Below are 23,347 nucleotides of genomic sequence, written 5' to 3' on the forward strand. Positions count from 1 at the left end.
AGAAGATCGGTTGTCGGAAAATTGGACTGTTGCAATGGTTTTAAGCAGTCTGTCCAGGTCATACGATACACTTGTTACAGCTCTCGAAACCAGAAATCAAGCGGCAATGGCTTTAGACCTAGTAGAAGAAAAGTTACTGGAAGAGTTTTCGAGGCAAAATAGGGGGAATGATAATACTGCACTAAAGCACTAAAGGTATCTAATAAATATTCGAATGAATCTACTAAATAATTCTTTTGTAATAAAAAAGGTCACATGAAGAAATATCCAGTTGAAAAATTCTAAGAAACAAGGGAAATTTAACACCATAACTTCTTCCAACGAATTTTGTTTTGGTTTTAGTGACACGATGTATAATAATTGGATTATTCAAAATCAAATTAGGTGGCGCAACATTCTGTAGGGAACCAGGGCATAGTGACTTACAACTCACAACCATTTCTCTGTGCGAGTAATTGCAATGATAAAGGGGACCTACAGTTTATTGCTGAATCCGAACGGCTAATTTGAGAAAGCACTTTTTCATGACAAGTATTACTCTTGGAGAATTTGTCAATTCCTCGCAAGAGGTAGTACCCGTGAAAAAAAACTTTAGGTGGCACAGGCATGGATCGAACCCAAGACCTCTGTTATAACTAAACCTATCTTAAAGCTAGACAAAAATTCATAAAACTAGCCTAATTATCCATAACTTACAACTAACTTAATGATCCCATACAGACACTCTAAGTTAAACTATAACACTTAAAAGTAATGCCTTTCGGCCTTAAGATCTATTTTACTTCATTAAAATTTTATTTATTTTTGTATTTATTAGAAAATTTGAAAAAAAAAACTAATATCAATATCCTTTCTCATTTTTACTTACAAACTACTTAAAATTAGGTCCTAATATAAAACTTAAAACTAACTTAAACTAACTATTCTACCTATAAACTACTTAAAACTAGAACAACCACAGCAGCAAATCTAACTATCTAACATTTTTGTTTTTCATATTTTGTTGTCTTTTTTTTAATGTTTTTTTATATTTTTTTTTTTTTAAATTTTTTTTTCGTGCCACCATGCCTATCCTACTTAAAACTAAACCCTAATACTATTAAACAAGTATGTAAGCCGGCCAAGGCTTAGAACCCCATCCCGACTACCCACTACCAAGTGCCGATTGAAGCCACCAAAACTGGTTCTCCTGCTTCACCCTATCATTCTGTCCCGTTCGGACACAGCCCTACTGAACCGAAGGAGCTCTGCTCCGCCTTGTCCCATTACGTCCCGATTGTATGGGAGTCGCCTATCCACGGTTCTTCGTCTGACGTGGTAGATTAACGGAACGGCCAATCTATCCTGTATCAGACCGCATTTATCTAAAAAGAGGAATGCCTCTGGTGGAATGAAGCCGCTCAAGCGTGCACTTTCAAAATACTCGTCGTTCGGATAGAACGCCCCGAAAATTAAATTGTTGGTCGAAGACATATCTTTTAAGATCAACGATGACCATCTTGCGCCAATTCTTGCACGTATCCCTCGCGGCCCTAGCCAACGGAGTCCGAAACAGAATTGTCTCCGACTTCTGGACTTTTATTTTCAGTTTCCAGTCGTCGCAATATAGCTGAATCTTGTCGAAATCACGCTGCAAGAGAATTCTAATAACCTCAACCTTTCGGGCCGTTCTGTACGCAATTAGATCGTCGGCGTACGCAATTGCCTTTGTAAGACTACCTATCAGATCACTGGTGTAAATGCTGAAGAGAATCGGCGAATTCACCGCTCCCTGTTGAAGACCATTTTTAATTGAGAATGTTGTGGTAGAAGTTACATTGCCACTTTTGACAACAAACTTTCTACCGTTAAGCATATCATAAAGTATGTACAACAATGGCTTGCTTATGCCAAGCCTGCTTAGTTTTAGGTAAAGACCCTCTAACCATACGGTGTCACAGGCCTTTTCCAAATCAACCAGAACAGCACCTGTGCATTGTTGTTTTGATTTATTTCATTGGATATCAGAAACGAGTTAAGACGCAGCATGAATTGTGTCATGTCCCGCCTTGAACCCGAACTGTTTATCCGGAATTATTTTGCTCTCCACAGCCCACTTAGTCAGAGCCCTATTAATGTACTTTTCGAAGACTTTGCTGATGCTCGGAAGAAGACTTATCGACCGAAGATTTGACGGGTTGGAGTTGTCCTTTTCCTTTTCCGGGAGAGGATGAACCACAGCAGTCTTCCAATGCACTGGATATTATGCATTATTCAGTGCATTGTTGAAGAGTGTGGTGTAAATGTCAATTGCTTCCATCGGTATATGTCTTAGTACAACGTTGGATATACCATCGACGCCTGCTGACTTTTTGTTTTTTATTGAATTGAAGATGAGTTGAAGCTCAACCTTCGTCACTAACAAGGGACTTGGTCCCGTTTGCTCGGCGATTATGGCATTTTCCAAGGAATCGTCATTGAACCACATGAAACCGCGGTTCTCAGATCGCCATTGTGTCATATCATTTCTAAGGTAAAAGTGATTAAGTAGGGCTCTGTTTTCCAGGTCGTGGTTAGGGCGAATGCTAACATTCACCTTGTACACTTGCTGGAAAGCAGCTCCCACCGCCTCCACTTTTTCCTTCGGATCTTCAATTTATATAAAAGTCATCGTCAAAGATGGCTTCTTCTGGATCTATTTGCGCTGTCCTGAGTACGTCTCTGTTCTCTTCGGTTCTTTGGAGTTTAAGACACGGAAGGTCATTATCGTTTTTTTTCCTGAATATCTTGTTGATTTTGGGCAACATACTAGGGTCACTGGAATTAACTGACCGGATCTTGCGGTCCCAGTACTTGTTAATTGATAGCTTTTAGTTCTCCTTAATCAACAGATTGACATTTTTTATTGACGATTTCAGTGTCCTAACCTCCAAGTCGCGTGGGTCTGTAAGTCGTCCGTGCAAGTTTTTGAGTCTTGTCAGTAAGCCACTCTTATGCCTACGTAGTGCGTCAATAGTCGCGTTTCTGTAAGCGTCCATTTGGTCCTGTTCTTTGTACTTTGGTATTGTTCGTTCCATCGTTCGTTTTATTGTTTCGTCCATCTGTTGTAAATGTTGGTCAATTTTTGTATTTGTCAGGTTTCTGTTGTTTGGTGGGGCTATGTCACTCGAACGAAGTTCTCTCGCTAAGGCGTTGGTGGAACGAGGCCAACGCATCTTACTGTAATTGTAAGAGTGCGTTGCAACGTATTTTTTTTCCAATTCGACGCGTTCGTTCGGAATCTGCATTACAGCAGCTAGTCCGTAGTGATCACTGTCGTACTCGACTGTCTGTTAGCAGTTGCGAGGGTGATTACTCACTTTGTCTGTTACTGTCAGTCTGGTGTCGTAGAGCAAAAGATCCAGAAAGGAGCTGCTTCTTGGATACGATGGCTTTTCAGTAGCCAGCAAGTTGACGCCATATTCAACGCTGTAAAGATTCATCAAATTAAAAAGATTACCTCTGGGATTATTATGTTGATTTCCCCAATCTTCATGTTTTGCGTTCAAATCACCGGCCAAGATGAAATAGTTTTCTTCCAAGCTCAGTTTAAGTTCCCTAAAAAAAATCTCGAGTTCTGATGCAAAGTAAGTGACCTGCGGAGCTCCAGCCACATAAGCCGCAATCATATACATCCGCTTCCCTTGAGTGAGAGAGATGCATACAACGCAAACTTTTAGCGTCTTGAGCTTTCGTAATTCATTGTTATATACGACTTTATAATTAATGCCTTTTTTTATAAAGAGAGCGACACCGCCCCCTTGAGTGGAATCGGGCCGGTCTCTTCTTACGATATTGTAAAACGCACTAACCATCATGCCACAGGTACTACGGTTGGTTCGGATATTGATTCAGGTGCAACAGCTCACATAACCAATAACCTTAACGATTTAAAAAGCATGGGCTCAAGTCATAATGAAAAGGTGATAGGGGCAAATGGTGAAGAAATTATTTCGAAAGGAAAAGGAATTTGTAAGCTTCAAGTATTGAACGGCAATAACGAGGAAGCAACAATTTGAATAGAAGATGTTCTACATATCCCTGATCTTTAAGGCAGTTTATTATCTTTAAAAAGAATAACAGACAAAGGATTTGCGGTAGGTTTTGAAAATAGGATTTGCTCAATTAAGACGAATAAGGTACAAGAGGTAGCAGTCGCAGACTTAACTGGAAACCTATACAATTATTCGAAGGCAGTTTTGGTGAATGACGAAGGGGCTCAAAAAAACTGTATTGATTATTGGCATCGTTTGTTTGGTCACAGAAGGCTATTAAAAGATTGGCCAAAGATAAAATGGTGAGTGATTTAAATATTATTTAATATTAATATTATTGATTTCACAGTATTTTTATTTTGTAAAAGATTACGTGGACAAGAATTTTTGTAAGTGTCAGTACTGTCCAACAGAAGACATGCTGGCAGATATTTTGACTAAACCACTGGGATCTCTGTGAATTAAACAACTTTGAACTAAGTGTGGTCTCCAAACGAATGAGGAAGAGTGTTAAATATTACATTCGTTAAGTGACAACACTTTCTTGTTATCACTCTATATTAAATATTAAAATATACATAATCACTTTATCAGTTTATTGAAAATCGGAAAATTGTCTATTTAGTTTTTCTGTCTGAATAAAATATTTTTACCTAGAGCCGTTGCTGTTTAAGGTTAATTTGTATATGACTTGTAAATGCAGAAAAAATCACGTCTTTATTCTAAGAAGACCATTCCCCCGAATGGATTGTGTAAAATACGCAGATTATAGTTTATTCTTAAATCATAGGTTACTTCGGCACTGATAGTACTAGTTACAGAAAATCACTGTTATATACCTCTTAAGAAAGAAATAACTCACTTAAAGGTAAAATAACGTAGGTAAATATTAATAACTTAATCGCCAAGAGAGAATTGTGCTGCCAAACAGCCCGCTTTTTCGTTCGGCCAAAACGAATCGCTCAATTTTTCACATCATCGTAACCAATTGACTCAGCATTTTAAGGTGTAGTATGGTCTAAAAGTAGCTCAAAGTAGACAGCAATTTTTGGTATGAAAAACATTTTCTCTCATTTTTATCTTGGTATTGCCAATGCTACTCCACCTGATTTATTGTATAGCTATACGTAAGCCCTTGGCGTTATGATTATTCCGTAGGAATGTCATGCTAAAAATCTTGGGTTTAATCCCTGTCAGTGCAATTCACATTTTTTTCACGGGTACTTCCTATTGCGAGGAATTGACAAATCAGTAAAGAGTAATTCTTTTCATAAAAAGTACTTTCTCAAACTAGCCGTTCGGAATCGGCCTTAAACTCGAGGCCCTCTATATGTCTGACAACATTAATCGCACACAGGAATTGTTGATAGTTGTAAGTCTTTTGGCACTGGTTCTCTGCAGGCTGTTGCGCTACCTAATTTATTTATAATATAGTCTCGTGAGGACTGTTCTCACTCCCAAAATAATAATGCTGCTTGTTTATATACCATTTAAGCCGTAAAAAGAGCAGTAAGGTTAACTTTTAGTAAGGACACCTGAGGCCTACCTAGGTGCAAAAGGCATTTTGTTTTACATACTTGCTTAAGGTAGCGATACAGTCCTGTGTAAAATAGGGCCTCACCCAACTAGCTCGGTCCCCAGCTCAATGTCTCCAGTTTCGCGCTCCAAGTTGGGTGAGGTCACTTCCACATGTGCGCGCCACCTGATTCGCGGTCTTCCTCTACTTCGCTGTCCTGTGGGTTTGGATTCGACGACTTTCTGGGCCGGAGCATTATTTAAGTCGTTGGACTCTTACACTTCTGGCAAAGTCTACGTCGCTGTACAGCCCGTACAGCTCGTCGTTCCATTGTCTCCTTCACACCGTAGATCACACGAAGAAATTTTCTCTCGAACCGATCCAAAGTGCTTTCATCCGCTTTTGTCATAGTACATGCTTCTGCACCGTATAGAAGGACAGGGATGATAAGGGTCATATATAGCAACACTTTGGTCCCTCGAGACAGGACTTTACCATTCAAAATGGTTTCTTAGTCCAAAGAAATAGCGGTTAGCAAGAGTAATTCTGCGTTTGATCTCAGCGTTGGTGTTGTTTTCCGCGTTTACAGCGGAGCCTAGGTAGACGAAGTCCTTGACTGCCTCAAAGTTACGTCAGTCGATGGTGACGTTTTAAACTTTTGACGTTTTGACGTCAGTGTTGTCGATGCTTTCTTGATGACAGCATGTACTTTGTTTCGCCCTCATTAACCGTTTAACCCATTTTTGTCGCCTCTACCTCAAGACGCACAAAAGCCCCATTGACATCATGTCAATGTCATCAACATATGTTGACCTGGGAGCTCTGCACTATTTTTTCAAGGACGTTGTTAAAAAAATCACATAATAGCGCAATACCTTGTCTAAAACCTTTTTTATATGAAAAGGTTCTGTTAAGTTTATTCCAACCTCTATGGAGAAGCGTGGATTCTCCATGGACATCCAGCACAAATGGACGAGTTTGGGAGGGATTTCAAAACTAGACATGGATCTATACAGCTCATCCCTGAAGATGCTGTCATATGCGTCCTTGAAATCGATGAAAAGATGGTGGGTGTCGATTTGAAGTTCTTGGGTTTTTTCCAGGATCTGCCGTATTGTGAATATTTGATCAACTGGGGACTTTCCTGGTGTAAAACCACACTGATAAGGATCTATCAGGTTGTTGACGATAGCCTTTTGACGTTCACATATTACGGCCGAGAAGATTTTATAGGCGATGTTAAGTAGGCTGATTCATCTATAGTTGGTGCAGTTTAGAGGGTCTCCTTTTTTCAGGATTGGACATACAATACTGAGGTTCCATTCATCAGACATGCTTTCTTCCGACCATATCTTACAGATAAGTTGCTGCATGCTCCTAATCAACTTTTCTCCAGCTGCATTAAAGAGATCGGCATTCAAGCCATCCGCTCCAGCGGCTTTATTACACTTCAGCTTATATATGGCAATCTTTACTTCGTCTAAGTCGGGAGGACGGGATGGTTTTCTTTCTTTGTCTATGTTGAATGGATCATCCTTGATCCTTATAAAGTGTTCGGCCATAGATTCTTAGAAACTCTGCAAGCTTCAAGAGCTACCAACCTGCTGTTTGCGATTTCAATGAAACTTTGGTGGAAGTTTTTATTTACCTGTTCTATTGGCCTATATATCATTGATACCATATAATCTTGAATTGAGCATTGATCCGTTTTTGGCCAATTTATTTACCTTTATTTTACCATCACTGTCTCAGTGTCCTGGGACTTAACAGATTGTAACCGTTTTGGTTGTGCTAAGTAAACGAAGCTCCCTACTTTATTGCTGTAACAGTTTTGACTTTGTGACAGTTGCAGATATGGCCTTAATTGCTTCTTGGCTTTCGATAAATATGCCCATGCGATTGTCTTCCAAGTTTTGGGAAAAAAGGTCCTTAGTGGCTTCATAAATCGGCAGTACTTCTAAGTAAATAACAGCAAGCTAAAAAACATTGACGAAGTCAGAACAAGTATACGTTTCCCAATGTTATACAGAATGCCTTCAAAAAAACCTAGTTTGAAATAAATGGAATACAAAATCGATACAAAAATGGCGCATCCTGTAGTAAGACAGTTAGTTAGAAATTTCTCCCTATAAAAAGTTTTTAAAATCTAAAAAAAGCACCAGAATTATAAAATGTATTTGGTATACAGATGAATTATTTTGTAGCAACTGAATAGACTTAGTTTTCTGAAAAAAAAAAATAAAGCACCAAGAAATTCCGGTCCTTTTTCCTTTTTTGTCAAATATAAAATTTAAAATATTTCATAAGGAACCCGACCTTGTACCCATACACATTCAATGGATCCTTTTAAAATCCATTAAAAAATTAATACTAATGCTATCCTTGCCATCAGTTGATAGGAAAAAGGAGGAATACCTATTTAAGAAAAAGGAAACGAAAAGTCAATAGCCCAGCCAGAGATGTTAGGAAGGAGACATTAAGGGTTTTCTATAAATTTAAGACAATAAGTATATCAAAGTTCTTCTTATTCGTATCAAGGAGACATGAGTGAGAATATATTATGCACACGTACACTACAAAGGTCCATACAGCATAGAAATATACCCGGATAGCTTTTACCCATCATACAATCTACTTATAGAAATACAATTGCCCATTTCTATCTTTCTTAAAACGTATATAGGATTTTGATTCAGCATGAGTAGATCCTTTAACACAAAATAATTGCTTATTCCCTTTTTCCTTTAACTTAGATTCTTCTTCAATATATGTATTTCCCAATATAAGAAACAATCAATGAAGAAATAATTAACAAAATTTGTTTGTCAGTGTATAAATCGAGTCCTTGTTTTGAGGCTCGCTTTATCCTAATGGGAAAACTTATAAACACTGTGTGGGACGAAAGGCATCACCATCATCAGACAGATACAATGAAAATGAAAATGAAACTAGAAAAGTTATGTATACATACGAATAGGAGAACGTATACATATATAAAAGATACGACGACGACGAAACGAAGTAGGAACTCATTTGGATGTTCAAAGAGGATATTTACGGTCGTGTAATTCACCCTTTCGAAGTCCATCTCAACCGTATATTCGCATCCTTTTAGCAAACTTGCGATACCTACATGTAAAGGACTTTAACGATATACCACACTCGTTTGTATGTTGTAGCTACAAGAAGAGAATAGAGGTATAATAGAGTATACTAAGTCCCCATACCTGGGCCACATAATAGGTTTTAGCCTTAAAAGGTTTTCCTAGTTTTGCAACAACTAAAGGTATAATCAGAAGTATTATAGCAAGTATATAATTTTGTTTTCGTAATGAAGGTTGCTGTTCATTTAGTAGTAGTTCAGCTCAATTTTGGGCCTCTTCACTCATTGATTTAATGAAACTAAACCTATATAGGTAGGTATAGGAAGAACAATAAACATAGGTATAGGAAAAGTATGTGCCTTTTGGCTTGCCTTGCTTATTTGCGGTCTATCTTTTCTCTATGTACTATACATATACTCTCAGAGGCCATTTCGGAACTCAGCTGGAGTTGTAATTATTGAATATACTTGGACTTGTAAATGAGAAAAGTTATAATTTTGCTGTCCAAGAATAAATGATTATTTTGTTGAATACCTCACCTAAAGTTTATAGTGTAGTGGGATTCAGAAACATTGACATGGTTTTTCGTTTATCTCATATAAAATATTATGGCTATAATGTTTTTGAAGGATTTTATTTGTTTGTCTCTTTTGTTTTTAATTTCGGAATGTTGGTTTGTTGGATAAATAACTTTGACTAGTTTTTTTGTTTGATTGATTTATAGGGAAGGGAGTTATTTCTAAAGGACATTTTAAAATAATTTTCTTATCAATAATTCATTTGTTAGATACAGGAGGTAGAATGTATTATCAAGTTTTTTTAAATAGTTAAATACTTGTACTGAGAAATAATGGCGCCCAACACGAGGTTTGGACTTCGTTAATCCCCGAGATTCTCTTCTTCCTCCTATTATTAGTTACTAGCCATGTTACTAATATCCTGATATCATGGCACTACGTACAAAATTAGTCACCATTCAATCTAACTCCAAAAAGAGGCACCCAACATGGGGTTAAATTGTTTTAGGAACCAGGAATAAACTTATTAAGTTCATCTCTTTATCGATTTGAAAGCCGCGTATGACAGCATCTATAGGGAAGTGCTTTAAATAGAAATGTCTAGTTTTGGCATCCCTTCAATGGCGAATCCAGGGTGTCGTAGGTGTCATAACCCTAGAAGATATTTTTTTAGGCATATCGTTCAATTTAAAACTAATCGTATTGAGCGAATGGATTAGACCCCCATTAAGTACCAAAAGTAGCACTTTTAACTGAGTACTGGGCCAAGAACATAATATGAAATTGTGCCCTATTCAAAAAACTTAGCACAAATTCATCAAATTCTGACCAATGGGTGATCAAAGGGGGGTCAGATGAGCAATAAAGCTTATACACTTAAGTTGAATAAGTAAAGAATTCATCTAAAGATTTGTTAGTAATTTAACGACATTCAATTAAAAGTGGTTTGCTGTCAAAAACAACTAAAATGTTTATAACTTAAGTAATGCCTTAAATTATTTTCATAAAATTTGTTTCTGAGAAAAAGAGCAAATAATCAGGTTCTTAAAAAGAAACCTTGAATAAGAGATCGTTAATTTTATATGAAGTTGCCTTTAAATTCTTGAATTTAGACTTCAATTCAATTTAATTAAATTTTTTGATGCACATAAATAGTGAAAATCAGCACGTATTGCCTTCGTAAAACCTTTCGAAACAAACATGATATTACGATGGTAGAAAAGTGTAAAAAAGGGGCCCCCAATTCCGTCCGCCTGTCTGTCCTCGCTCCTACAGCCTAAGCCATTGTGCCGATTGATATCAAGAATTGCAGCCGATTAGTTTAAGGCGTTTTTTTAATTTTTTCGAAAAATTACTGCAGTTCATATACAATCATTTTGGTTTAAAATCGAAAATATTTTTTATTTTTCAAAAAAAGATTTTTTAAAACTTTCTTTAGGTTTTTTTCTTAATTCGGCTTCTTTCGACAAGAAAAACATGTTTTGATATTGCTCCAGGAGGTTACCCCTCATAAAACCGTTATTAAGTTTTTAAGTTTCTTCAAGAAGTAATCGACCGATTTCAATAATCTTCTCTATAAATGCAAGCTCATGTCGATGATTAAATTTTCAAATTGATGATGACTTTTGACTGTTGATGCTTCGCAACTTGGGGATGTGCCTTCAACCTGAAGGCCAGATCCTTTTTATAACTCCAAAGCCTGGGCTCCGAATAAGTCGTAGAATCCCTATAAGGTGTTAACTTATTAGTTCAGAATCATTGGAACTGTATACACAACCTTTGATTCCATCCATTTGAAGAGAAGAGGCGAGAGGAACACCGACATCTCAGAAGGAAAAAGAGAGAGCATGAGAAGCGCGTGATCGAAGCTGTTTAGAGATTTAAAAGTAGGAATGAAGTTATGAACAGAATTTTTTTTTTTATGATAAGCGCACACTCAAGGGGATATATTACCTTTATTATGTAGACACAGTGTGAGCACTAGGAAGAGGAGAGAGGGTTAAAAAGGAGATGTCGTTGCACATTGGTTTTGAATTCCTGAATATTGCAATGACTAGGAAACACAGAGTGTGGTAAGGCATTCCACATTCGCGTAGTACGGCTAAAGAACGAATCTCTGTATTTGACAGTACAGCCGAAGTTGGGCTCGAGGGTATACTGATGACCATTCCTAGAAGCGCGAATATTACGGTTGAACTGTTTAAGGGGAGGAATGAAACAGGCTCTTATACTAGAGCATAAGCCGTTAATATAGTGGTAAAAAAGGGTCAGACAAGAGACCTTACGACGATGTTCAAGCAAAGCAAATGAACTTATGATGATATTATCATCTATGAATTCAAATGCTCCACGTTCAATACCATCCAAGAGGCTTAAGTAAGTTGCAGGAGCACCAGCCCAGAGATGGGAGTTATACTCAATCTTTGGACGTATGAAAGTCTTGTAGATAACAGCCAGATCAGAAGGGGTGAATTATTTCTTGCATCGCCTAAGGAAACCCAAAACACCTTGCGCCATTTTTGGCGACATCGTCTATATGATCATTCCACAAGAGGTGGTTAGTGACACACATACCGAAAATAACGAGATGTTCAGTCTCATTGATGCAAGTGCCATCCATATGGATAATAGCAAAGGGGGTATATCTCGCTTTAACGATACAAGACAGCATTGATTTTTCGAAGCCTTAAATTCCACGCGGTTTTTAAATCCCCATTGATGATGTTATTAATGTCGGAGTTTATTGAGCTTATCATCTTTTGTCGTTGCAGTTCCACATCCAACCAAGAGGAAAGTGAATCTGAAAGCGAATATGAAAAGCTAAGAGTACTATCGTCAGCGCAACAATGTATTGAATTAGAAGTTGCAGACAGGAGATCATTAATAAAAATGAGAAAGAGTGTTGGAGATAAAACAGAGCCCTGGGGCACACCAGCATTTATTTTGTGGTTTTCAGACTTGAATCCATCCAATACAACTTGTATTGAACGATTCGAAAGGTAATTACAAATCCAATGAAGCAGGGATTCATGCAAACCGAAAGCACGCTTTTTCGATAAGAGAGCCTGATGCCAAACCCTATCAAACGCTTTTGAAATATCTAGTGCAATAATCTTACTTTCTCCAAAACGATGTAAAGATTTGTTCCACTGTTCGGTGAGATGAACCATGAGATCACCAGTGGACCTATTGCTACGAAAGCCATACATTGTATATATATTTCCTATAGTACTCCTATGGAACGAAAATTTTTATTTCATCTCCACGCCGTTTATGGCGCTGCGTGTATCAAAATGCTTGGTAGGAAATCAAGAATGAGGAGAAAATAACTAAAGAAAGAATGAGAAAGGTAAATTTGTTTAGGTTCCATAAGCATTAATATGTTCGAGGGAGATAGCCAAAATACAAATTTCAAACCAAAAAGGAATAATATTTGTTTACATTTTTTTGGCTTTCACGTGTGAATGTAGAGGAGATGTGCATATGTGTTCATATGCTTGTAGCTATGTATACTTTAACGTTGTAGGTATTTTGAATTTAAAAATTGTCGTTAGATTTTAAATTTTCAATTTTCAATTTTTGTGAAAAATTAAATGTTGCCATATTTGGCATATACAAATACATATGTTTGTAGCTATGTATACAATAACGTTGTAGGTATTTTGAAATTAATAATTCTCATTTCATTTTAAATTTTCAATTTTTGTTAAAAATGAAATGTTGCCATATTTTGCATATGATGCATTGAAGATTTTAAATATATTCAGTTATTTTGTTGTTGTTATTCTTGCCTATTATTTGTTATTTGTACGCATCAAGTATAAACACAATCAAAAATTAAAATTTATTCAAAACTTGGATGATTTTTGTTTTTTAACGGCTAAATAGGGTGTACTGAATTGAATTTTAAATTTTTATATAAAAACATTCAAATAAATAAATACAATATAATATAAAACTAGGTTCAAAAATTAACCTTACAGATATCAATGCCTTAATTGGAAAGATATAAGCCTAATATATAAGATATCGTGATTTTGACAGAATGGAAGTGTTTCTTGTATGGAGATATCATTATGATAACATTAATTGCTTCCATGGAACTCTTCGATTCATATAGTCCAGAATATTTTACTTTTTTCGGTTTTAATCTTTTAAGGTCTTTTCTTGTAAAAGATACAAACATACTTGTTAGTGCATTGTATGCCGAGTTTGCACCTTGTATCAAGAGTTTTTTTACGGCGAGCATTTTAATTAGCATGTCTAGGAATTTAGCAACAAAAACTTCTCAAAAACGGATATCTTATCAGAATAAATAGCCAATTTGACTCTAGTATATGAGATCTTAATAATGAATTGGTAGATAGTTTGAGGTTTAACTGCAAGTACTGACGAAATCAAAATTATTACCGAAAAGCTAATCAAGAAAAAAGTCCTTTTGAAAACAAAAGAGTCCCTTTTGAAGTGAAGGGAGATTTTGTACCTGTTATCTTTTTGGCAAAACTGGTTTAAACAGCTGACGCACGTTTCGTGTTTTGTTTCACTATCAAACGTCTTCAGTTTGGTCTACGAGTATAATTGCACCATGAATCGTCTTACAAACGAACAACGCTTGCAATTTATTGAATTGAAATATTGAAAATTGGACTAAGCGAATGGACGCCTTGAGGCGCGGTCAAGTTCAACATCAGCATGAAATAATCTTCAAAAATTAAATTATATGGATCGTGCTATACATTCAAATAAAAATTTCATGCATTTTTGCGAATTGTATGTATGTGTTTGTTTTTAACTTTCATATATTTTTTAAAAATTCACCCTTTATAAATATATACATATACATATGAAACTGACAAACTAAAGGAATTACATGAAACTACATTTTTGGTATAAAAAAGATAAAATATAATTTTTTTTGATTTAAGAGTCATATCAAAAATAAAGACAATTATCAGGAACACCCTTTTGAATTGAAAAACAAATATATTAAAAAATATATTATATTCACTACCTACCTCAAAAAATACTCTTGCAGTACTTTTGTTGCGTTGTTATTGTTTCTCTTATAAATATTTTTTCTATTTCTTTCAAAAGCATAACCGTAAAAACTTTCCTCTTTAAGTATAATATGCATACACACATATAATGTCAAAAAGTTGTTGCTATTGTCTCCCTCGATCTCCTACTACATTTGCATATGTTCTTCTCTATTTTCTATTCTTTAATTATTGTTGAATTTTCCTTCATTCTCAACTATTAAGGGGTATAAAAAAAGGGATCAAATTCAATCATCTCCACGCCTCTCAGATGTCGCTTCGATCGTTTCTCTTCATGAGAGTACTATAGAAAATATATATACAATGAGCCATACTGTCGGCCATTAAGAAGCTTCCGTTCTTCAAGATATTTCTTGAGCTGATAATTAATCAGCGTTTCCATGACCTTGGAAAGAATTGACGTAAGTGCAATCGGTCGATAATTAGACGGTGAGGAAGATTTGCCTTTTTGGGAATAGGCTGGACAAATGCGGTTTTCCATCCGCTCGGAACGAGACCTGAGGAGTAGGGCAGATGAAAAAGCTTACGCAGTGGTTTTGCCAGCGTTGAAGAACACCTCTTCAGAACAATAGCGGGGATACCATCCGGACCAGCAGATTTATGTATGTTAAGATCTTTTAGGACTCTCGCTACAGTACGAGTGCGAAAAAAGATTTGCCCCATAGAATCATTAACTCGATCAAGTACAGGCAGAGTCATAACACTCACTGGCAGAGTTGAATTGGCGGCGAACTGATTAGCAAAGAGATTTGCTTTCTCTAAAGAGCTAACAAATGGAGTGTCATTCACAACGAGCGTATTAACCGAGGAAGAGGAAGAATTCCTCATATTTTTTACAAATGACTAAACATTTTTACTGCCTTTGGGACATTGCAGTATTTTTTGCCGTAATTTTTGGTCTTGTAAAAATTTGGTGCATCGAATATGGGCGTTGCTGGCCTTCCTGGCTTGCTTGAACTTATTCCGGTTTTCCTCAGTTCGATTGGCTTTAAAACAACAGAAACTTACCTTCTTAACCCTAATAACCTCTTAACATCGAACCATGCGTTTTCTTTAAGTCTGATGCTTTAAACCCTATTCGGGATAAAAGTTCTCATTCCCAGGAGAATCAAACTTGTGATCATATCAGCGCTGTCGTCAACGTCGATATCGAGGAAGCATAGTGACCAGTTAAAGATCCTGAAGTAATTATTGAGGCCGTCCCAGTTGGCTTTCTCGTATTGCCAAACGGTTCTCTTAGGAACTCAGCGAAGATCTCAAGAGCACACACTCCTTCTGGTATTGACTGGCCCGAATGTTGAAGCCATGAAGAATTTTGTATATTCAAATCGCCCGTAACAACGGTTTCAGTGCGAGGATATGACGAAACAATTCTTTGGATGGAATCAGACAAAGCATCAAATTCACGAGAAGTTGATACTCTGTCTAGATTTGGGCTTCGATATAGGAAGCAATAGTGAATAATTTGCTCGTTCACGGAAAATTTAAACCACATACAATTGAAAAAAGAATTGGTGCAGAGACCATATTGTGGCAAAAACTGATTAGCAACATCATTCCTAATGTATATGGCGAGACATTGTGAGAAAAGAATAATGGCACCAAGTTATACCCTTGAATAAAGAATTCAGTGGGATCGGAATCCTCACCCACTTGGGTTTCACTTAGTGCCAAAACATCTGGCCTGTTTAAAGCAGTATGGGAGTACACAGAAAGAAAATTCGCTCTAAGTCCTCGAATATTACAATAATCTACCCTGAAATTTCCAGCCATTGCACATAAAAGAATAACAAACACCAAAACAGACGATGACTATAAGAAAAATATTACTGAGTTGAACCACAGAATGCTATTCGATACACACCAGTACTAGTGTTATGCCTTAGTAGTGACAAGAATCGAATCCGGCCCTGTTAATTCAAAACAGTAAAATTTTTGTTGTCAACAATCTGTTATCAACGATGACGTAGTCTGTGTATCAATTGCATTAGTTATTAAACACAATGCAATTTGATACACATGCTAAGCCATGCGACTGTACGAGAAAAAGGGAAAGTGAAGGATGGTACTCACTGTTCCATCGCTATGTTGAGTTGGCTTATCATGATATTTTTTTTTTTTGTTGGCTGTTGGTTGTTTGTTGTTTTTGTTTTATTGTACCTAATTGATATGGTGTGGCGTGATTTATTGTTTTTTTTTTCATCACTCTTAATATTTTGTTTGCTATTTTTTTGTTTCGTTTTGTTATTGATTATTTGTTTTATTTAATTTTTTATGTTAACATTTAAGATTCAGGGGAAACAATTAGACAAATATCACGATTAGGCACAATATTCAAACAAGACGCGCATGCGCAATGGACGCACAACACAGGGGGACCTTCCCCAACGAAAGTTAACTGACCGCTGTTTTCTTGGGCTAGAAAAGCAATTAAGAGCCAAAGCTCTATTTCGAAGGAAGGGTGGCAGTATAAGACCCTCATCATCCCCGTCCTGCTATACGGGGCAGAAGTATGGACTATGACACAAGCGGATGAAAGCACCTTGGGTCGGTTCGAGAGAAAAGTTCTTCGTGTGATCTACGTTCCCGTATGCATCGAAGGGGAGTGGAGGAGAAGATGGAACGACGAGCTGTACGGGCTGTACAGCGACGTAGACTTAGCCAGAAGGGTAAAAGATGGTTGTTACACGTTAAGCGCATGGAAACCAGTGCTCTGGCCCGGAAAGGCTTCGCATCCACGACCACAGGACAGCGCAATAGAGGAAAACCGAGGATCAGGTGAAGTTCACAAGTGGAAAGTGATCTCATCCAACTTGAAACGCGAAACTGAAGACATCTAACTAGGGACTGAGCTAGATGGAGAAGTTGTAGCTCACAAAGGATTGTAGCGCCACCTTTAAGATGATTTTCGAGGATCAAACATGGGAAACATTTTTTAACGAAATTTAAATGCGAAATGTATATTTATAAGCGCTAAATAAACACCAACAATATTTTATAAACAAAATCTTGAAATTGTAAATATAAAAAATAATTTCGAAAAACCAGCTAATGATTTTCCAAAAAAAATTATGGTTATCTAGTTTTTTTTTTCACAATGTGCCATTAAACTGGCCTAAGTGTGTCCGTTCCATCTTGGACAGCCACTATAACCTTACCTAACCTAGTTTTTTTATTAATAAAATGGCATTTAAATTTTTGAGAAAAACTAATTTGCAGGTACATTTTTAAATATTCAAAGATACAACATATTTCAAACAGACTTTTTTGAAGAAATTTACAAACTCTAGCGACCCAGCCGTGCTTTGTATTTCTTTAAAAATTGATTTTCTGTTGAATAAAACTTTCAAGATATTAAAAATCAAAGAAATCTACTTTTTGAAGTGAATTTGATTTACGAGTAGATGTTCTAGAAATGAGATTTAAACACGAATTTTAAGAATATAAATGTCTCAAAAACAGCAAAAGTGACACTTTTGTTAAACTAATGGCTAATTGAAAAAATACAATGCACATTTCATATTTATATTAATATAAAAAGCCTTGAATCTCCTTAGAACTGAAGTGAGAAGAGAAGCTGAAACGTGTAATTTGTGACTGCCCCACAAAAGTTTCTTTCCAACTTATTAACTTTCTATAGGAAGTTATTGCAATGGATCTGATTTATCAAATTGAAAATTTTGACATTTCTCGAATCAAGGTCCCTAGAGTAGAAATAAAAGATTTTTAGAAAGATGTCTGTGGGTGCGTATTCGTTCGTCTATACGTCCCTACTTTCATTTTTTTAAGCGGTGAGCAAAAACTCGTCTATATTTTAAGGTTCTTATCCTCCCCTTACCCCCTGATTAAAAGTCTGGATCCCCGTTAAAGTTATCGGTTTGTGCAAAATAGCGATGAAAAATGCACGCTGCTCAATCAAGTTCGGAAATGATCCCACCGATGCATTTGATATCAAAAAAAGAGGCTGGGATGTGACCCACACGGATAATTTCCCATTCCGTCTGTCGATTTGTCTTGCTTAAAAGTTTGTCTATATGTTTTAAGCCAATATTTAAAATTTTTGAAAAGATATTTGAGTCGAAAATCAATTTTTACCAACTTTTGTTAATTTTTTTTTTAGTTTTTTAATTGTTTATACAAAAACTGTCAATTCGATTTTTTTCAAAATTTTACTGAATGTTAACAACAATATATTTTGAAAGATAAAAAAGTTTAAAGTCAATATCTACAATTTTTAAAAAGATATTTGAGTCGAAAATCATTTTTTTGGAGATGAAATCATATTTTAGTCGTACAATTTTGGAGGTGACAATTTTTTTTTTCAGTTTTTTTGATTTATAAAAAAAATCGTTAAATGGATTGTTTTCAAAAAATATACATCTTTGGTATCACGTTACGATATATTCTATAACATTTAATTCAAGTCTCTAGCGTTTTTGGTTCGTAAGATATTTAGGGTTAACCAAAATTTTCACCTTTTTTTCAAACTGCTATGGTAAAAAAACCACCCACGCAATTTTCTTGAGAGCCCTTTCTGCATCTTTCTGCCTTATTATCTGTATAACAAAATTTATTTGGAGTCGAAATCTCTTCTGGTTCTTGAGCTATGGAGGACGAATAAACGTCGCGAACGTACGGACGTACGGACGTACGAACGTACGAACGTACGTACACACGCACGCACAGACATCTTTGTACAAATCTTTTATTTCTACTTAGGGACCTTGAAACGTCGAGAAATGTCAAAATTTTCAATTTGACAAATCGGACCCATTACAATAACTTCCTATGGGAAGTTAAAAAGGTTTTAGACACATTTTTCAACATCGTTCTGGAAAGAATTGTGCAAAACTCAACGTTCAACGCTAGAAACACAATCTTCCAAAGATTCATTCAAATACTCGGGTAAGCCGACGATATTAACATTATTAGAAGATCAAAGCGTGATGTAAGTGGAGCGTTTTGTGTATGGAGAAAATAAGTTTAGTGGTCAAAGTGGCCAACACCCAATATACACTGTCATCAAAAAAGCACTTTGGACGACATCACCATGGACAGCAAGTTGAGGACTTTGTCTACTCCGCTATAAACTCAGTCACCAGCGCTAAAATCAAACGAAGAATAGCTCTTGCAAATCGCTGCTTCTTTGGACTTAGAAGGCAATTGAATAGTAAAGTCCAAATTTATCCCTGTTCACATTTATGGCACCAAGACCAAGACCCTGTCAAGGAAATATGAGAGCATCTTATTATCCTTCGAGAGAAAAATTTTGCGGGTGAGTGGAGGAAAAGATAGAATGACGAACTGTATGGGATGTATAGCGAAACTGTCCTGGTTAAAATAATAAAAGTCCAACTCTACAGTCTAAAAGGTCTTTAAATCCAATCTAAAGGGCAGGTGCAATAGGGGAAGACTCCGTCTCAGGTGGGAGAGGTTCTCAATTCTCAACCAACTTGGCGTGGGAAATTGAAGACATCTAGCTATTGACCGAGATGGCTGGAGACGCATGTTGATTCAGGCCCAGATCCAAAACCGTCTCGGCCTGAGCTCCACTTTAAGTTAGTAAAAACCCGGAATTAAGAACGATTTTTAGGTTGAGAATGTACGCAAAAATCTAGGTTAAAAAATGGGTTGATAAATAGTAATCAGTCTTATTTTGCTGACAAAAGGCACCAAACTTTGCTCAGTACTGTACAATTAAATCTTGCTTAATGTATTCCAAAAGAGCTTACCAGACAAAATCTGATTCTTCCCAATGGCGCTCTTTTGTAGAGAAAATCTACCTTCAATAAAAAGAGCCCAACGTAAGACTGTCTCCATGGAGGAAATTAAAAAGTAATAAATCCATTATCAATTTTCGTGTAACATGAATCTTGATGACTTCATGGCTTCATCAACGAGGCTCCAGATTTCAAGACCGTGGTATTCAAGCCTCAGACATACCCTTGAGGAAAAATGTTGTTTCCGTGGTAAACCAAAAATTCCACATTCTATACTCGAATGAACTGACACTTTTAAGTTAAGTTGGCCCTATAATGGTACTCTAACAGTCTTATAGTCTCGTTACTGATGTGTAGTTCTAATTTGAAATGTTTGTAAAGCTTAAGGGTTTGGTACAGGGATTAATAGTATAACTCATTCCTAAACATCAAGTTCATCGGTCAGCTGCATTGTTCTAAGAATTGGCGCCCAACATACAATTGTATTTTGTTCAGCCTTTTGCTCTTCTTTCAAGGTTGGCAGTCTACCAAGTGTGTAGATATTTCACCTATTTTGTCATATTGTGTGGAAAGATATGATAACCCAACATTTAATTTGAATGAAAACTATGAAATCAATAGTGTTTTCCTCACCCAAATACAATAAATCAGGATATTTTAAAATTTCTTCCGCTTCTTTTTATGTTAAAAGGAATTCCCTCGTGTAGAATTCACCTTTTTCTTGAATGTGTTGCTTTGAAAAACCAAAGAAACCTCAAAGTAAAATCCTTTTATTAGCTTCCTTGACACCAAAACAAAAGACTGATACCTTCTTTAAAGTCAAATACAGCAACAGCACACCTTTCCAAGATGTCCATTCATATAGTACTAAAGCTTATACGCCGCTGTACATATACTACATTATGATTTATTCATTCAAATAATCTGCTTTAAAGGGGTTTTACTTTACATTTTAATTAATTACTCTTTTAGGCCCCTTTTTTCAGGCAGGTACCTTTCTACATTCAATAGAATCCCATAAAAAAGTCAATCAAAATAATGCTTTTGAAATGAAAACGATGACATTTTAAAATGATATTCTCATTGGAACAATTTTCACACCTAATCTCCGCCCCTAGTGTTCTGTTTGGGATCTGAAGGCCGCCATTGTTATCAGGAACAATGGCCAAGCATTATCGATTAGAACAATTTACTTTTGTATAGATAAATATTACAAAAACGAACACGACGCACGTATAAGAGACCACTTCATTTTCTTGTTCATTGTGTTCGTTAGGGGATTTACCGTACGCTAAACCCTGGCAGGTGGCCCGGATCCGGATCTGGAGAAAAATCACTTTGTAATGGCCAGCCAATGCTTCATTCACAGAACAACACAGACTACTGAGAATGAGGTATCTTTCCAGAAGGCGTACAGCTGTGACTTTTAGGACGCTCTTTGTTTAAATATTATACAAAAACTTCATACTATTAATAATGATTTTGGATGTTGATGTCAGTAGTTCTTTTGTTTTGCATTTTTGAATTAGCATTAAAAAGAAAAGAGTACGATTTTGAAATAGTTTATTTTTGAAAGCAGAAAGGGTTTGACTTCTTACAAAGGAATAAGTAATTTAAAGCTAAAAAGAAGTAACTAATTTTTGCATAACAGGGATGTTAATAATGATATTTATTATTCCATTTTTGAAGTTTTACTATCGCGAAAAGGAGTACACAAATTTATCTGAAGAATAATGATAAGACTGAAACTGAAGCTTGGACTATATGCGCTCAGTTGGATGGATGGATGTAAAAAGGTAACTTAAGTAAATAAGAAGACAGACAAACTAGGCCTATTATGCTGTTCTATTCATATGCAGGTCCTACACTCATAGTAATGACACGGTTCTAGTAATGGCGCCCAACGTGAGACACACAGGAGCCATACAAAAATGCCTGTGCCATTTATGGTTTAGTTACTGAAAAGGCGTAGATATGCTTGTAGTTACATTTTGGGTGTGCTCGTTATCAGTCGATATGGAAAAATAAAACCCCGGTACTCAGCCTAGTCTGAGAATTTTAATTGGATTCCTTTAATAAAGCGAGGCTTGACAAATGGAATTTTGTATTTCCTCGAAAATAAGACTAAATTGGTTTTGTGTGGGTTAACACCCAGTCCACAAGGATCAGCCCAAAGTATAAGTCTGTTTAAGGCATTTTGTGAGAGTTCTTTTAAGGTATTAAGATGCTTTCCTGAAACTGCTACACTCAGAGAACTTATTGGTAATTTAGCTCAATTTTCACGTATAATGCAACCATACATATAGGCGTTTTCGTGACTTCTACTTTTTATTGTTACAAAACCCACAAAAATGTATTGGATATCTGACAATACTTTATTGGTAATGAAAAGTTGTATAGGTATATCATTTCAATTCAATTTCATTCAACCAAATTCTATTACTACAAAATATTGCTTAAATACCTATATATTGTTTGATATTGCCTACATCTTTTAGAGTTTCAAACCAAATTGTATGGGATAAGTCCCATTATTATAGTTATATTAAACATTTGGAAAGGGATTTTTTCTATATTTATAGTTTAAATACCCGAATGATTGCTTAATAATTTTTCTGTTAGCGATTTTAACCAAATTTAAACGGCAACCACCAATAATTTTTGCTAAATTTAAAATCTAAAATGGAATTATAACCATAATTATTGTTGGAATTCCCAACTGGTTTTGTACATAACCAAAAAATATTAATATTTCGCCCAAATATATTGATAAAATCCCAAAATTTTTTGATTAACTGCATATTAATAATGGGATATTACCTTAAATTGTTGTTTGAATTCCCAAATTGTTTTGTAAATTTCCTTTAAATTTTGGGATTACTCCTTAATTTTTTGATAACATCCCAACAAATATTGATTAAATGCATATACAAAATTAGATATCACCTATAATTATTGTTAATATTCATAATTAGTTTTGAAGAATACCTTTTTATTTTGAGATTTCACCAAAATTTGTTGCCAAAATCCCAACAATTATTGATTAGTTGCATATAAATAATGGGATTTTACCTATAATTATTGTTGAAATTTCAAACTGATTTTGTAGCTTACATTTTTATTTTGGGAATGCACCTTAATTTATAGCTAAAATCGCAACAATTATTGATGCATTGCATATAAATAATGAGGTTTTACCTAAAATTGTTGTTGGAATTCCCAATTTGTTTTGTAAATTCCCTTAAAATTTCAGGATTTCTTCTTAATTTGTTGATAAAATCCCAAAAAATATTGATTAAATGCCTATGAAAAATGGGATATCACCAATAATTATTGTTGATATTCCAAATTAGTTTTTAAGAGTACCTTTTTATTTTGGGATTTCACCTAAATTTATTGCTAAAATCCCAACAAATATT

At 35.7% G+C, this 23,347-nt stretch overlaps 1 protein-coding gene across 1 annotated transcript in view; it reads left to right on the forward strand.

Annotated features, from left to right (window-relative positions):
• Positions 1 to 3,917: 3,917 nt before the first annotated feature.
• Positions 3,918 to 23,347, forward strand: part of LOC129941977 (uncharacterized) — a 106,598-nt gene continuing 87,168 nt past the window's right edge. Inside the window, exon 1 of the mRNA XM_056050766.1 lies at positions 3,918 to 3,990. Within this exon, the coding sequence (XP_055906741.1) occupies positions 3,918 to 3,990 (73 nt within the window). The remainder of the gene's footprint in view (positions 3,991 to 23,347) is intronic.

Source organism: Eupeodes corollae, chromosome 1, assembly GCF_945859685.1.
Source record: "Eupeodes corollae chromosome 1, idEupCoro1.1, whole genome shotgun sequence".
Lineage (NCBI taxonomy): Eukaryota > Metazoa > Arthropoda > Insecta > Diptera > Syrphidae > Eupeodes > Eupeodes corollae.